Source organism: Neovison vison, chromosome 11 (genome assembly GCF_020171115.1).
Source record: "Neovison vison isolate M4711 chromosome 11, ASM_NN_V1, whole genome shotgun sequence".
In the NCBI taxonomy this organism is placed as follows: domain Eukaryota; kingdom Metazoa; phylum Chordata; class Mammalia; order Carnivora; family Mustelidae; genus Neogale; species Neogale vison.
This window is the reverse complement of record NC_058101.1, coordinates 164,282,562-164,297,600: the sequence shown is the minus strand read 5'-3', so window position 1 is coordinate 164,297,600 and position 15,039 is coordinate 164,282,562. Positions and strand designations below refer to the sequence as shown.

General features: G+C 51.2%; 1 protein-coding gene across 3 annotated transcripts; it reads left to right on the top strand.

The window, feature by feature from the left end:
- Positions 1-689: 689 nt before the first annotated feature.
- CCAR2 (cell cycle and apoptosis regulator 2) lies at positions 690-14,997 on the top strand. 3 transcript variants are annotated; one of them, XM_044225159.1, is made up of 21 exons: positions 690-780; positions 1,658-1,752; positions 2,028-2,119; positions 2,549-2,640; positions 2,839-2,953; positions 3,114-3,243; positions 3,426-3,522; positions 7,127-7,246; positions 8,928-9,150; positions 9,235-9,348; positions 9,880-10,043; positions 10,498-10,669; positions 10,757-10,987; positions 11,097-11,318; positions 12,074-12,218; positions 12,362-12,441; positions 12,865-13,011; positions 13,163-13,274; positions 13,375-13,563; positions 13,722-13,927; positions 14,090-14,997. In XM_044225159.1, the coding sequence occupies exons 2-21, from the start codon at positions 1,695-1,697 to the stop codon at positions 14,132-14,134; spliced, it is 2,754 nt and encodes a 917-aa protein (XP_044081094.1). In that variant the 5' UTR covers positions 690-780; positions 1,658-1,694; the 3' UTR covers positions 14,135-14,997. The 3 variants fall into 3 exon arrangements, with proteins under 3 accessions (XP_044081094.1, XP_044081092.1, XP_044081093.1); XM_044225157.1 differs by having other exon boundaries at positions 12,359-12,441; XM_044225158.1 differs by lacking the exon at positions 690-780 and adding an exon at positions 1,142-1,512 and having other exon boundaries at positions 12,359-12,441.
- The last annotated feature ends 42 nt before the right edge of the window (positions 14,998-15,039 follow it).

Sequence of the window (15,039 nt, the reverse complement as noted above, 5' to 3'; positions counted from 1 at the left end):
CAGTGTGACTTGAAGCATGTCATTTCACTCAAGTCTTAGGTCTTCTATCTGAGAATTAGGGCATTAATTCCTGACCTTATCTTCCAGGGTTGTGAGGATTAAAGGAAAAGTTTCTGAGAACATTGTAAATGTCTACCAAAATATTGTGGCGGTTTATTTATTACAGCATGTTAGGTTCCTAACTCTTTGCTGATTGGGGAAGGGGAAAAGCTTAGTCTCCTGTAGATACCAGTGGAGGGGGGTGTGTGTGGGGGAGGGGCTGTCAGTGGAAGGGACAGGCTAGAGATGAAATCATTGGCTTGGGTCGGACAGTAATGTCTCCTAGAAGTGGCCGCTGATCAGGCACCCATCTCAGTCAGGAGGGGCTGCTTCTCTTGCAACTGCAGCCCTAGGGTCTGCCAGAACAAGGCCAGGTGTCGGGTGGTAGGTGCTCTCTTCTATTTAGGGGTCCAGCTCCTGCTGTCTTTGGAGCGGGAACCAATGCTCTAAAGCCTACTTTTCTAATGGGACAGTAAAGCGGGGACACCATCAAGGCCAAGCTTCCTAACGCGCATCCGATCGGGGAAGGCGCACTTCCGTTCCACAGTTGGAGCGGGATGGCAGGCCGGCGTGGGGGAAGGGAGAAGTCGGTGGAGAGGAGGGAGGGACCATATCCGGGAGAGTGGCAGCTTCCGACCAGTGGTCGCGCTTCCGGAGAGGCGCTTCCGGTGGTGGCGGCAGCAGCGGCTGTGGTGGTTCCGGGTGTCTTTGTCCCCCCGGTGTCGCGGCCCTGGCCCGCAGGTGGGTTGGGGGGCCCCCCGCCGCCCCTCTGCCCCTTCGCTCCTCCCCCGGCCGAGGGGCGGCGAGGGCCGGGCAGCAAAGATGCACGGGGCGCGGAAGGGGCCGAGCCCCCCTCCGGACTGCAAGTCCCGTCTCCCTGGCAACGGCCTCGGCCCTGGGGGCGGGCGGGAGGAGGAGAAACCGCGCGCCTTCGTCCTCCCACGGTGGCCCAGCCGCGGCCCGGCCCGGGAGGCCCGGTGCCGGCGGCTGCTGAGGCGGGAGCGAAGGCCCAGGGTGTACCGGAGCAGGAGAGCGGGCGGGCGGGCGGGCGGGCGCGCTGCCGGATTCGCGTTCGGCCGGGCCACGGGGCTACCTTCCCACCAGCCAGTCCGGAGAACAACGGGCCGGGCTTCCGGGGAGAGGGCCCACACCTTCTCCTCTCCCGCACCAGCCTCCTCCATTTTTCGCGGCCTTGCGTGGAGCATTTTGGCGGATGTATTTGAATGAATGAATGTCACTGGGGCCCTTTCCGATCCCCCAGTCTCCCCAAGCATCTGCGGGTGGCGTGGCATCGTGAGAGGAGCGCTAAGCGCTAAGTTGTTGGCGACCTGGGTGCGAGTCTCAGTTTTGTCACTAATTGGTGATGTGACCCTGGGCAAGTCTCAGTCTCTGTGAGCTTCAGTTTCCTTTTCTTTAAAATAGCTTGACAGTATCACCCACCACTAATTTATTGTGAGGGCAGACTGGAACAATGTAAGTTTTGCATTTCCTGCTTTTTATGTTCCCTCCATCTTCTCCATTCATTCCTCCTCCTCACCTTCATTAAGATCCTCTGTTACTTTTTGAGGGTCCGTGGAAAATTCTCTGAGCTGTTAACTTCTTTCTTTTCCAATTAAAGGTTTTTTCTAAGACTCTGAAAGAGGACAACATTCCCAATGTCCCAGTTTAAGCGCCAGCGGATCAACCCGCTTCCAGGGGGACGCAACTTCTCAGGTGATCACCTTTATCCCTGTTTGGCTGCATACTGGGTATTACGTGCTTTGGAGTTCATCTTTTAAAATGTGGCTCTTGGGGTTTCCCTAGTAGAGTGCAGTTTGCTGCCAGCGTTTCATAGGAAAATAGGAGATGAGCACCGTGGTGGCAAGTGAGACCCGGTGGAGGAGTTGCTTGGAGTCACTTTGCCCTTTGGGTCCACCATACCTTCTCTCTGACTCTAGTGTTGGAAATGGTAGATGCAGCTTCTGGAGATTGCTTCTCTGTCCACATAGGCGCAGCTTCAACATCTCTTTTGGGTCCTCCTCCTGGTTTGCTCACTCCTCCTGTGGCCACAGACCTGTCCCAAAATGCCAGGCACCTTCAGGTAGGTTGGGCATTTTTTCTAGTGAGTTTCGGCACCTGAGACTACCACAGCATGCTTGGTTGCCTGGTGCTTTCATTCCTGCATCCCGTGTTCATCCTCCCTGGTGCTCCTGGCCTGGGCCAGGATGCACGTGTCTAGACCCCTTTCTGACTGGGGAGTCCTAAGTTCTGGCTTTAGGGAAATCTTTTAGGTGATTTTTGGAATTAAAGAGCTGGAAATCCTAGAAGAAGCTTCTGACCTAAGAATCAGTCTGATCCCTTCCTCCTCCTTGTAGTAGATTATGATTGTTATACCTGTGTGTCTCCTTCATGTGACTCTCGATACCATATTTTGTTGAAGCTGGATGGGGTTTGGCTGGAGATGAGATGCTAACGATGGAGTGTGGACAGCTGCTCTCTGTTACTTTCAAACTGCGTTATTCTCTTACAGGGTGGGGAGAAGCAGCGGGTCTTCACTGGCATTGTTACCAGCTTACATGACTACTTCGGGGTAGTAGATGAAGAGGTCTTTTTTCAGCTAAGGTAGGCTTGAGGTTAGTCCCCTCAATGCTTGTTGAATTCAATTCTGTCACGTGCTGGTGGGGCCCCTCTGAAGCCATTGCTTTGCTGTTTTTATGCAAGGTGTGCGAAATCTTGATGGGCAGGGCCTCCTAGGGGCAGTCAAGGTGGCTTGGCCAGGGTCTCTGTCCTGACTGGGTCTTCTGGCTTGTGTGCTGGCAGTGTGGTGAAGGGCCGGCTGCCCCAGCTGGGTGAGAAGGTGCTGGTGAAGGCTGCATACAACCCAGGCCAGGCAGTGCCCTGGAATGCTGTCAAGGTGCAAACGCTCTCCAACCAGGTATGCGTCTTTCCGGCATGTGCATTGGAAAGGGGTGGGAGAGAAGCCCCAGTGTCCTGAAAGCAGGGCGAGAACCTTATTTTTGTCAAGGGGTGCGGCTGCATGGTGGTGAGCAGATCAACCATGGGATGCCCTGAATTTCCTGGTTACTGTCCTGCAGCCCCTGCTGAAGTCCCCCGCACCTCCCCTTCTCCATGTGGCAGCCCTGGGCCAGAAGCAAGGGATTCTGGGAGCACAGCCCCAGCTGATCTTCCAGCCTCACCGGATTCCCCCGCTCTTTCCTCAGAAGCGTGCGTACCAGTGGCATGGATGTTGGGATGTGGCTTTATGGGGGTACTCTGGTTGAATGGGGCTGTAACTGTCCAGTTGTTGCTCTCAAATAGAAGTGGGTACTGCTGTCACTGGAGGAAAGGGACAGGGAAGTTGGGCAGATATGTAGGTTTTTGAGTCACCAGCTATTTCTTCTCTGTAGCTCTGAGTCTCTTCCAAACATCGCACACACTTCATCTGAGCCACCTGAACAGATTTCCTGCTCGGGGCCCTCACGGACGATTGGATCAAGGCCGAAGGTAAGAGAATGATCAAACAGGGAAGATATTTTATTTATTTGTGTATAGGGGCAGTGTCTCTTTGCCACCTGTTACACTAACATTCTCTTTCTGCAACTAGGTCCTGGGCCCTTTCCTCTGAAATAGGCTGATGCATTGAGATATATATGCAAATATTAGAACTTTATAAACCTATTCAGCAAGAAGGGATTTGATGTAGTTCATCCTGCAAAATACCATATTGAATTTTATAATTTTCCCTTTTATTTCTAGTCCTTAAGATGGAGATGCCAAAAATCAAAATTATCCAGAAATAGTAATTGTCCAAAAAAAATGTAACTTTATAGTGTATGTATTAATTTCTAGTATAAGATGTTTTTTATACACACTATATACCAGTGTAGCGTGAGAATCCATAGGTTGCAGTCTGCCCAGAAGTCCAGGCCTGTGCCTAGAACATGTTGATAGCTTCATGGCCCATATATAGCTGACATGGTGGATTTGGGACTTTCGGGGTGTTCTAGGCCATCCTGTGTCACCTGTGAGCTCTGGGGACTGCTGGGAGCAGGCTGCCTGTTCTCTCCAGCTCACGTGTTCCTTCTCTTGCCTTAACTCTGTCCCGAAAAGGTTTTGCTTATATCCCTAGGAGTTAAGCTCTGGATTAGTTTGCTTAAAACCTGTTTTAGTTCTTCTGTCGGTCCTCATTTTAATTTTTTATTAGGGAAAATTGCAAATATAAGCAAAGCAAATAGAAAAGGATGATGAACTCTCATATATTCACCCCCAGCTTCAATAAGTATCAACATCTTCCATTCTTTTTCATATCTACCTCCATCTACTCCCTGCCGTGTACTTGCTGGTTTTTTGTTTTTGTTTTCTTTTTTAAGATTAAAAATTTTATTGTAAATATTGTATAGATTGAAATGCACAAATCTCAACTGGACAGTTTTGACATGGGAAATTCCACATAACCTGCACCCCAATTAAGCTCTAAAACATTTTCCATCACTCCAGAAAATCTTCTCACATTCAAGTTCTTTTTTGAAGTAAGAACTGTGCTGATAAGGAAAAAACCCCCTTTCTCCAGATGCCAGTAGATTATTACATGATAAGGGCTGAGAAAGCAATCCAGTGTGAACTCTTAAAAGGGCATGGAGGAATGCCGAGAAAAAGTTTCGACAAGGGACGCAGCTAGTCTGCTGAAGCTAGTGTTTGTTCCCTTGGGCTAGGTCATTATGAATGCTAACTAGGAGGATGGTCCTGCAGTCTAGGATTGTTTCCCACCCTGCCTCCACTACTTGAAACACTGTGTCTGTCCTCTTCTCAAGTCACTGGTATATATTTTGCAAACACCTACACCCCTTGTCCTGTACATCTTCCTGGTCTTGATCTTCCAAGGGCTTTCCACCTCTCACATCCTGTGAGTTTATTAAGGGCCTCATCACCCAATCACAGCAAGTGCCCTAAGGGATAGTGTAGCCTGGGTGGAAATCAATGGTTGCTATTGACTTTCTGCTCTAGGTTCATATTCAGTCTTTCTGTACAGTCACGTGCATTTGATTGTCCTGAACATACCAAGCCCAGTGCAAGGCCTGTGTTACATGACTTTCGCCATCATGCTTCAGTGTCATGGCTTCTAGAGAAGGACAGTACCGCTGGCAGGGAGGTACCACTGGCAGTCAGGACAGAGAATCTGCGAAGTAGGAAAGGGGGCAGTAGGAGTTAGGTCACTCTGGGAGAACAGCAATTTACAAAGGAGTCAAGCTATTTGAGCGTTTTGGCTGGAAGCCAAGTTTTATTTTAAATTTCAGGTTTTGGGACGGAGATAACAACGTCCCCGTTGGACTGTCAATACAGAACTACTGAGGTCTTTGGAAAGGCGTATCCAGTGGGATGCCATCTCAGTATCCTGCTGAGGCTCCTGAGCTGTCTCCCACTGGTACTGCTTTCTAATGTGTTCCTGACGATTCACAATAAGGAGAGAAAACTGGCCATTGAATTCCAGGATTCAGTGGGACATCCACTGTCACTAGCGGTGGACAGCACTTACTGAAGAGTTTGCTCCAGTCGTGGGCGAGCTGAAGAGAGCTGTCCGAATGACTGTTAGAAGCCTGGAAGTGCCGACACCCCGGAAAGGCGAGAGTGGAAGGCAGCTTTTGGATGGAGATGCTCATAAACTGGGAAATGGGCCAGGCAGATAGAGAAAAGTTGAAAAACTCTCTGTTAAATGTAATGAGCTGAGATGCCCAGGGCTGGAATGACAAGGGAAGCGAGGCAGGTGGGTCTGAAGGGAAGAGCAGACTAGACTGTGGTCAGTGCCGTACCTGGGTGGGAAGAACTCACAAGTGGTTTTATTTCTCTTGTGAGACATAGGGGTTTTCCTTTAACAGTCTAGCATTTTATAATGGTCTAAAGGTTTTTCTTTTCTGTTTTTACATCTTGAACTCATAACACGGTGATACTATCATAAGTAAATTATTATAGAACATATAAAGTAGTACATGCTATTATGTAATGTTAAAATACTATGAAAATGTGTCACTCCTTTCCCTTTAAAGGTAACCATTCTTAAAGACCTTTAGAAAATAATTTTGAAAAGAGAAATTACTTCTACTTTTTTTTGGTCTGTGTTTTTTTTGTGGTCTTTTTATATATACTTTTTATAATTTAATTTTAATTTTTTTAAGTTTTAACTTTAGAGTCTAGATTATTTTTATGCATTGTGATTAAAGTGATTAAACATTTTTTTCCATATTGCAGTGTAATCCTTGTGATTATCCTTGTGATTGTTTTAATGGCTGTATGATTATTGTATTTGTTTACTATAAAAGCTTAGGTATTATTGGATATGAATGTGGTTTTTTTACTCTCGGCTTGAATTTTTCAACTATTTATGTTTTTCTTTTGAATTAACTTTCTTGGGATAATATTTTCAAGAGTGGAATTACTGGATCAAAGGGTTTGAGTGTTTTTATGACTTCAATGTGTATTGCCAAGGGTTTGTTACGAGAGCTGTCTCTTAATAAAACTTCCTTTATAGAATCCTTTGCATGGTACCATATATGTGTTTCATGTTAAAATTATCAGCTAAAATCTTTTCTTATTTCAAAAAATTACATGTTAGCTATAAATTTTAAAGTTCAGAAAAACACAAAAAAGAAAATTATTCATAAGCCTTACTAGTCAGAGGCATCTATCATTAATTCTTTTTTTTTTTTTTTAAGATTTCTTTTTTTTTTTGTAAGTGTTATCTGCACCCAATGTGGGGCTTGAACTCACAACCTAGAGATCGAGTCACATGCTTCACGGACTGAGCCAGCCAGGGGCCCCACTTTATTTCTCTTTAGTCTTTTGAAACTTTTTTTTTAACATGTTTGAGGCATTATTGTATCCATACTACCCTGTATGTCTTTTTGCTCACCGTGGGTGGTTTTCTGTTATAAGAATTTAAATCTCTATTTTAATAACTTTATAACAATGTGTTATGTGGCTGCTAGCAGTGGTTTCTTCATCCATTTCTCTGATGTTGGGGATTCAGATTGTTTGCAGTTCTTTTAGGCCACTTTGTATTAAATTTAAATGTAACAGTGTGGTTTCTTCCTTCTGGTGATGGACCAACCTCCAGCGACGACTATGACTCCAAGAAACGCAAACAGCGGGCTGGTGGAGAGCCTTGGGGTGCTAAGAAACCAAGGCATGACCTGCCTCCTTACCGGGTCCATCTCACTCCCTATACTGTGGACAGGTGAGTGTGGTGCGGCAGGGGTTGGGGTGGGGGATGGGTGTGTGTGTGTGAGGTTTGCAGTTGGTAACAGTTTCTTGTGGAAATGAGGTACAGTATGTGCAGGAGTAGGAGTGTGTGTGCAGGGTCACCTGCCTAGGACCTTTTTGTTTGTTTCTTAATGGGACAGTTTTTAAATTTCTAAATCTCAGATTTTGACCAGCATAGTGCCAGTGACATGGGTGCCCTGATAGAACTTCTTTGATTTGATCAGCAGAAATAATGATGCCAGGCTGTTACTAAGGTGTACATTAAAATCCGGGTACCTAATACCATTTCTAATTCAGGTAGAAAGTATAGATCATAGGCACCTTGGGAGTCGTTTTCCAGGGGACCCCAGAATGATTTCTTGAGCTCTCTAGTGTGTGCAAGGACTCTGGCCCACAGGCTTACCTAGCGCACTTAGGAACTGATTGACTAAGAGGCTGACGGAGTGATTCTGGATGCCATCCAGCAGTGTGGAGGCGGGGCTCTCGCCACTGCCCTGGCAGCAAAGTTCACTTAAGCCCAAGCTGAGGTGAGGGGCAGCCTCTCGGCACCTCTTCCTCGAGGTGGAAAGGAAAGAGGGCTGTCACTGTCCTTGCTGGCATCACAGGTTCCTTTCCCCGGGGCCTGGCAGGGCCTCTCCTGTGTTCCACCCTGACCTGCTTGCCTCCCGAGGTTTGTCTCCTTGCAGGACAGCATGGTCCCACAGCACGGAGAGGGGTGCACGTAGGGCCTCCTCCCGTCAGCCAGAACGTTGTCTGCTGCTGGTCAGCCACACACAGAACTGTTGTGCGGAATATCTACGGAAGCCTCTTGTATACACTGTTGTGGTATTTTGCTTTTTCGCTCAGTGTGTCTTAGAATTTATTCCATGCTAACGCTGGTTAGAGGGACCTCATCCTTTTCAGCACCTGTGCAATATTCCACTACATGGATAGACTGTTGATGTCCCTGGTTCTCTTTTCCCACGTTTCAATCATCCTGAGTTTTGCTCTCATAAACATCCTTCTGCAGACGTCTGTGTGGACAAGTGCTAGTAGTGTACTGAGGTCAGTTCCTAGAGATGGAGTGGATGGCTTCAAGGGTCTGATTTTAAACTTGGACACCCACTGCCAGTTCTCTCAAAGAGGCTGCGTCGGTGTCGCTTCTCGCCCATGGGGCCTGAAGTGCTCATTTCCCCACTGGCAGTGTTATGTTACCCAACTTTTCGATTCTTGTCAGTCCCTTAGGTGAAAAGTGATAGTCCGATTTGTATTTATTTAATTAAAAGTGAGACTGAGCATACATTCGCAGGCTTTTAAGTCTTCTTTCTTTTTCTGGTACCTGTAGATGTCTATTTTCCCAGTTTTCTCTGACTTGGGAACCTTCTTGTGAACATGTTAGTAATTTGTGGGCTCCTCTTCGATCAAAACAGTGAGCCTTAGCCTGTCATATATTGCAAATGCTTTTCTGTTTTTTTCTTTCCCAGTTCGACTTGACTTTGCCATTAGGGGCTGAAACATTTTAGTGGTCAAATCTCATCCATCTTTTTCTTTTCAGAGATGTCTTCCTTCCCAGATTAGAAAATAATTTGCCCTTTCCCCCCCAGTTTTTCATAGTTCCATTTTTTAAAATAATTTCGTCTTTGCTCAGCCTGGATACCCTTGCTTTCCTCCTCCAGCCCCAACTGTGACTTCTTAGAGCTCCAGCGCCGCTACCGCAGCCTCCTGGTTCCCTCTGATCTCCTGGCTGTGTGTCTGAGCTGGCTGTCAGCCTTCCCTCTGAGCCAGCCCTTTTCCCTCCATCCTCCAAGCCGCATCCAGGTATCTTCTGAGAAGGAGCCAGCTCCAGATGCTGGTGCTGAGCCCATCCCTGCAGACAGTGACCCCACTTATAGTTCCAAGGTGAGTAGACTGGTCTCCTGTCGTCTTGTCCCATGGCGGGAGGAGAAACCTCTCGAGCGTGTCCCTCACACCGCCCGTGCACAGGTACTGCTGCTCTCGTCCCCGGGACTGGAGGAGTTCTATCGTTGTTGCATGCTCTTTGTGGATGACCTGGCTGAGCCGAGGGAGACACCAGAACACCCTCTAAAGCAGATTAAGGTGAGAGAGTCCACAAGGCAGGAGGCCGTCGTGGGTGGTGGACGGTCAGGCCCTGTCAGATTTGCAGCCGCTTGGCTCCTATTCACGAGCTCATAGAAACAGGGAGCCCTGAGCCGGAATATTTTTATTTCATCAGAAGGACAGCATGGCTCAGGATGTTCTTGTCAGAAAAAGTTACATGGCTGGTGCATGGGTAGAGAGATCCAGCCTCCCCTGCTTCCCACCCCACTCCTCACCACATCCTGCTGCTTTCATTTCCCAGGGGTGGTAGCTGCCTCATGGGGAGAGATCCGTTGTTTTGTTTTGTTTTTTAAAGATTTTATTTATTTGAGAGAATGAGAGAGTGAGCGAGCACGAGAGGGGAGAGGGTCAGAGGGAGAAGCAGACTCCCCGCTGAGTAGGGAGCCCGATGTGGGACTTGATCCTGGGACTCTAGGATCATGACCTGAGTTGAAGGCAATTGCTTAACCAATTAAGCCACCCAGGCACCCCATGGGTTTTTGTTTTTTAATCTTGCATCCATTTTTGCAGTTTTTGCTGAGCCGGAAAGAAGAAGAAGCAGTGCTGGTTGGGGGTGAGTGGTCTCCCTCTCTGGATGGCCTCGACCCCAAGGGCGACCCGCAGGTGCTAGTCCGCACGGCCATCCGCTGTGCGCAAGCCCAGACTGGCATTGACTTGAGCGCCTGCACGAAGTGGTGAGTGGCTGCCCCAGGCTTGTCTGTGTGTGGTCTGTTGTATAGGCGAGACTTTAGGAGGCCGAGTTCCTGTGCCTTTCTGACCTGTGAGTGCTCTTCTCTTCTCCGGTCCTACCTCATCCCTCTCTCCAGCACTTGCAGATGGTCATCCCAATCATGAGCACGAGTAGGAATGTGTGTGGGTGTCGAGGGCCAGCCGACCCTCTAAAGCTCATCCCATGCAATCCCTCAGCCACGTTTAGTGGTCCTTCGTGCTGGGAGCACCCTGGATAGGCACTGTCTGCATACTCACGGCGGCCCATTTGATGAACCATTTTCTGAGGACTTGGTCTCTTGCGTTCATATTTTCAAAGCTGCGCGTGCAGTATGTGCTCAGTAAATGTTGATGGAAACTGAAGCAACTGCTTGCGAAGGTTGTGGGTCAGTACTTCCTTTTTCCTTTCGCTGTGAGCAGGTGGCGCTTTGCGGAATTTCAGTACCTGCAGCCGGGTCCCCCGAGGCGGCTCCAGACTGTGGTGGTATACCTGCCTGACGTCTGGACCATCATGCCTACTTTGGAAGAGTGGGAGGCCCTGTGCCAGCAGAAAGCCGCAGAGGCAGCTGCCCCACCCCAAGAGGTGTCCGGGGTAAGGCTGAGCCCTGCGGACCAGTGGGCAGAGTAGGTGCCCTGACCTCCGGACCCAGGCGGTCACAGCTCTTGGCTTTTGTCACAGGACACAGAGCCTCTAGAGCAGGCAGCTGACACATCAGAGCCAGTAGCCGACACCTCTAAACAGAACGCAGAGAATCCAGAGGCCACCGCGCAGCAGGAAGTGGACACCGATCTCCCAGAGGCGCCCCCACCTCCTCTAGAACCTGCCGTCATGGCACGCCCTGGCTGTGTCAACCTGTCCCTTCATAGTATTGTGGAGGACCGGAGGCCAAAAGAAAGGATCTCCTTTGAAGTAGGTGTAGGAGTCTGGGGAGGCTGTGTGGGAGGGCATATGAGATGGCAGGGCTTGGAACATTCCCTTCTTCCTGATGCTCACGGACCTGTGCTGCCTCTTCCCTAAGGTGATGGTGTTGGCTGAGCTGTTTCTGGAGATGCTGCAGAGGGATTTTGGGTATAGGATTTATAAGATGCTGCTGAGCCTTCCTGAAAAGGTGGTGGCCCCGCCTGAACCTGAGAAGGAGGAGGCGGCCAAGGAAGAAGAAACAGTCAAGGAAGAGGCTGCCAAGGAGGCCAAGGATGAGGTACAGAGTGAGGGCACGGCTGCCGAGTCAGACGCCCCCCCGGTGAGTACCTCTGAGCACTGGGGCTGCACGTGGGAGTGCCGTGTGGATGCGGGTGCTGCCGGGGGCCTCGTGGGGTTCCTCTCACTGCCTGCATGCACCTTGTCCCCCCACTGCATGGCTGCTTGGCTAGGAGCTGGTGTGTGGCTAGAGGTGTGCCCCACTAGAAGGACAGTGGGGCTGGAAGCGAGGCTGGCATGCCACGGTGGCACAGAAGCCTCCACTAATTGTGCCGTGAGGACAGGTGTTTTGGCTACTCGATGATTAAGTGGAACGCTGCATTTTCTTTTTAAAGGTTTTATTTATTTGTCAGAGAGAGAGAGCACAAGGAGGGGGAGCGGCAGGCAGGAGGAGAAGCAGGTTTCCTGCTTCCTGCTGGGCAGGGAGCCCAAATTCAGGACTCAGTCCTGGGACCCTGGGATCATGACCTGAACTGAAGGCAGACGCTTAACAACTGAGCCACCCAGGCATCCCATAGAACACTGCATTTTCTTAATGCTTTACAAAAGCAGATGGGTCTATCTCTTGCCTAAATCCTGTCGAGTAAATTTAATTTCTGACAGGACTGAGATTGAGTCCTACAGAGAATCCCAGGTTCCTGGGAATTGCCTTAGTTCACTCTGAATCTCTTGTCACAGAATGCTGTAAACGAGACCTTGTAGACAGAACCCTTCTGGACACGGTCGGTGGGCAGATGTCAGCTCTTATCCTTCTTAGCAGTTCCAGGTGACTGTTCTCATCTCTTGCTTTGCTTCCAGAAGGAAGATGGGCTTTTGCCCAAACCTCCGTCTTCTGGGGGAGAGGAAGAAGAGAAACCCCGGGGTGAGGCATCCGAGGACCTCTGTGAGATGGCCCTCGACCCAGAGCTGCTCCTCCTGAGGGATGATGGTGAAGAGGAGTTCGGTATGTGCCTGCCTTGCGCAGCGGCCACCCGGCTTTGCAGCTGGTGCTCGCCCATCCCAGCTGTGTGTCTGGGCCCGAGGGTGAGGGTGAGGGTGGGGGACACCACCCCCCCCCCCATGCTTACCTCAGGCTTCCTGTAGCAGGAGCCAAGCTGGAGGATTCGGAGGTCCGGTCGGTTGCCTCGAACCAATCAGAGATGGAGTTCTCTTCTCTTCAGGACATGGTGAGACCTCTTTCCTGATCCCCCTGCCCCACTGACATACAGTGAAGCTAAGCAAGGCCTCGGACTCAGTGCTGGGAGAGGGACACTTTACCATAGGACTTCTGGCACCCTCTGACTGACAAAAGACAAAATGTGGTTCTTGGCTCATGGAGCAGGGCTTCCACGGGATCCAGGACACCTCCGTGTCTCCGCCCGGGTGCATCTGAGTGAGGTACCCGATGTCGGTGCGCACGCCACTCCTCCGTGGGACAACCCCTGGTGCGGCAGAGGTTGCATGGAGGTCATACTGGTGGTCCTGTCTCCAGCTGGAAGGGGCACCCGTTTGTGATCGTATCCGCTCGTTTTTCGGAGGGCTACGTCTTGGGCGATTTCACCATTTTGAGGGCAGTCTGAAAATCTTGTTCGTCCTTGTCTCTTTTGCAGCCCAAGGAGCTGGACCCCTCTGCTGTGCTCCCTTTGGACTGTCTTCTTGCTTTTGTCTTCTTTGATGCCAACTGGTGTGGCTACTTGCACCGGCGAGACTTGGAGAGGATCCTGCTCACCCTTGGGCTCCGGCTCAGTGCAGAGCAGGTACCGCCCCTCCCATCCCCCAAGTCCCTCTGAGCCAGCCTCCCCTGACAGCCAAGCGCGTTCTGGCCTGCTGCGGGGGGCTCGGGGTGCCGTCGGGCCACGGGCTCCTGTGCTCTTGTCAGGGGCTATCTTGGCTGTGGGTGTTCTCTAGGCCAAACAGCTGGTCAGCAGGGTGGTGACCCAGAACGTCTGCCAGTACCGGAGCCTTCAGTACAGCCGGCAGGAGGGTCCAGACGGCGGGCTGCCCGAGGAGGTGCTCTTGGGTGCGTCCTGCTGCCCTGTGCCTTCCAGGGTGGAGGGGCGGGGCCGGCTGCTCTCTCCTCTGCAGAGCCGAGCCTTCACTCTTCTCGTGGCCCCTTCTAGGAAACTTGGACTTGCTGCCTTCTTCGGGGAAAAGCACGAAGCCGGGTGCCACCCCCACGGAACACAAAGGCCTGGTGTCCCACAACGGCAGCTTGATCAATGTGGGGAACCTGCTGCAGCGTGCAGAGCAGCAGGACAGCGGACGGCTCTATCTGGAGAACAAGATTCACACACTGGAACTGAAGCTGGGTGAGTGGCCTGTGGCCACAGGGACCCAGCCCAGAGGGGATTCGCAGATTCGTGTGTCTGGAGACCAGGAGGGGTCCTGCTGCTCACACTTCAGGCCTCTTGCCCTGGGCTGTGGTGCTTAACTTAGCAGCAGTCTGTCTGCCATTTCCCCCCAACAGAGGAGAGCCATAACCGGTTCTCGGCCACGGAGGTCACGAACAAGACACTGGCAGCAGAAATGCAGGAGCTGCGGGGCCGGCTGGCCGAGGCTGAGGAGACGGCCCGGACGGCTGAGCGCCAGAAGAACCAGCTGCAGCGACTGCTCCAGGAGTTCCGGAGGCGCCTGACCCCGCTGCAGCTGGAGATGCAGCGGATGGTTGAGAAGGTGAGCCTCCCCTGGGAGAGCTGGATGGCTGGGCGCCCTGTTGGGAGGCAGCCGGCCATGGTGTCCCACCCGGGTGCGTTGCTGCTGCAGCCTGGTCTCAGCGCGGAGTGTCGGTGGGCCTCCCCTCTGGGCCCTTCCTCCTCGAGTCCTCTCTCATTCCAGGCGGACAGCTGGGTAGAGAAGGAGGAGCCAGCACCTAGCAACTGAGGGGCCTGGCGCAGGAGCTGCCCTCCCGGGAGGTCGGCGATGGAGCCTGCTGACATTAGAGCCCTTTTGGTTCCAGAAAGAAGCTGGAGCAGGACCTGGGAGCCATAGGCAGGGGTGGCTGACCCCTGTGCTCAGCCTCCGTAGAGGAGCTCAGGCCATCAGGGTGGGGTCTGTGCTATGTGGGACGGATGCGTGGGGAACCCCGGTTCCACTTAACAACTAAATCCAACACCTTCTGCACCCCTCGAATGTCATTTTGCCCTCCACCTTGGGATTTCTCCTGGGGCCCTTTAGTCTTGTGCTTTCTCCTGTCCTCTTCCAGTTTAGAATAAGACAGGGGAGGGAAAGGCTTTTCAGATATGTCGTTAAGGTCTGATGCCAATAAATTGAAGAAACAGCCATGGAATCTGATCGGGGCTGAGCCCTCCCTCTGGATGGCACAGGTCCTGCTAGGTGCAGGAGCGGGTTCTTGGGGGAAGGGTCTCCCCTTGGCTGTCGCAGGAATGGAGTCCGTGCTAGTGAACTCTTGGTGTTGGGCTGTGTCTGCCAGAGAGCACTGTGTTCCAGCCACCCCAGACTTGCCAGAAGAAACCAGCACCTCCCCATGTTCAGAATGTGGTATTGGCTCTGGCCCAGCCTTTTTCCCTGTTACCCCATAAGTCTTTCCATAATCTGTGGTTTCATTTTGACTTTGTATATAAAGTTGTTTTTTTTTTTTTTTTTTTTTGGCTTTTTGTTTTTTAAATAAACCAAAGTCAAAAACAAGCCACGTGTCCTCCATAGCTCTTCCCCTTTTCCTCTTCTAGGTGGTCCTGTGCTGCCCCCTTTCTCCCAGCCCTTCTTCCAGATGGTGGGGCTGTCTCCCCCCCTCCCCCCCCCCCCCCCCCCCCGCCCACCGCCCGCCG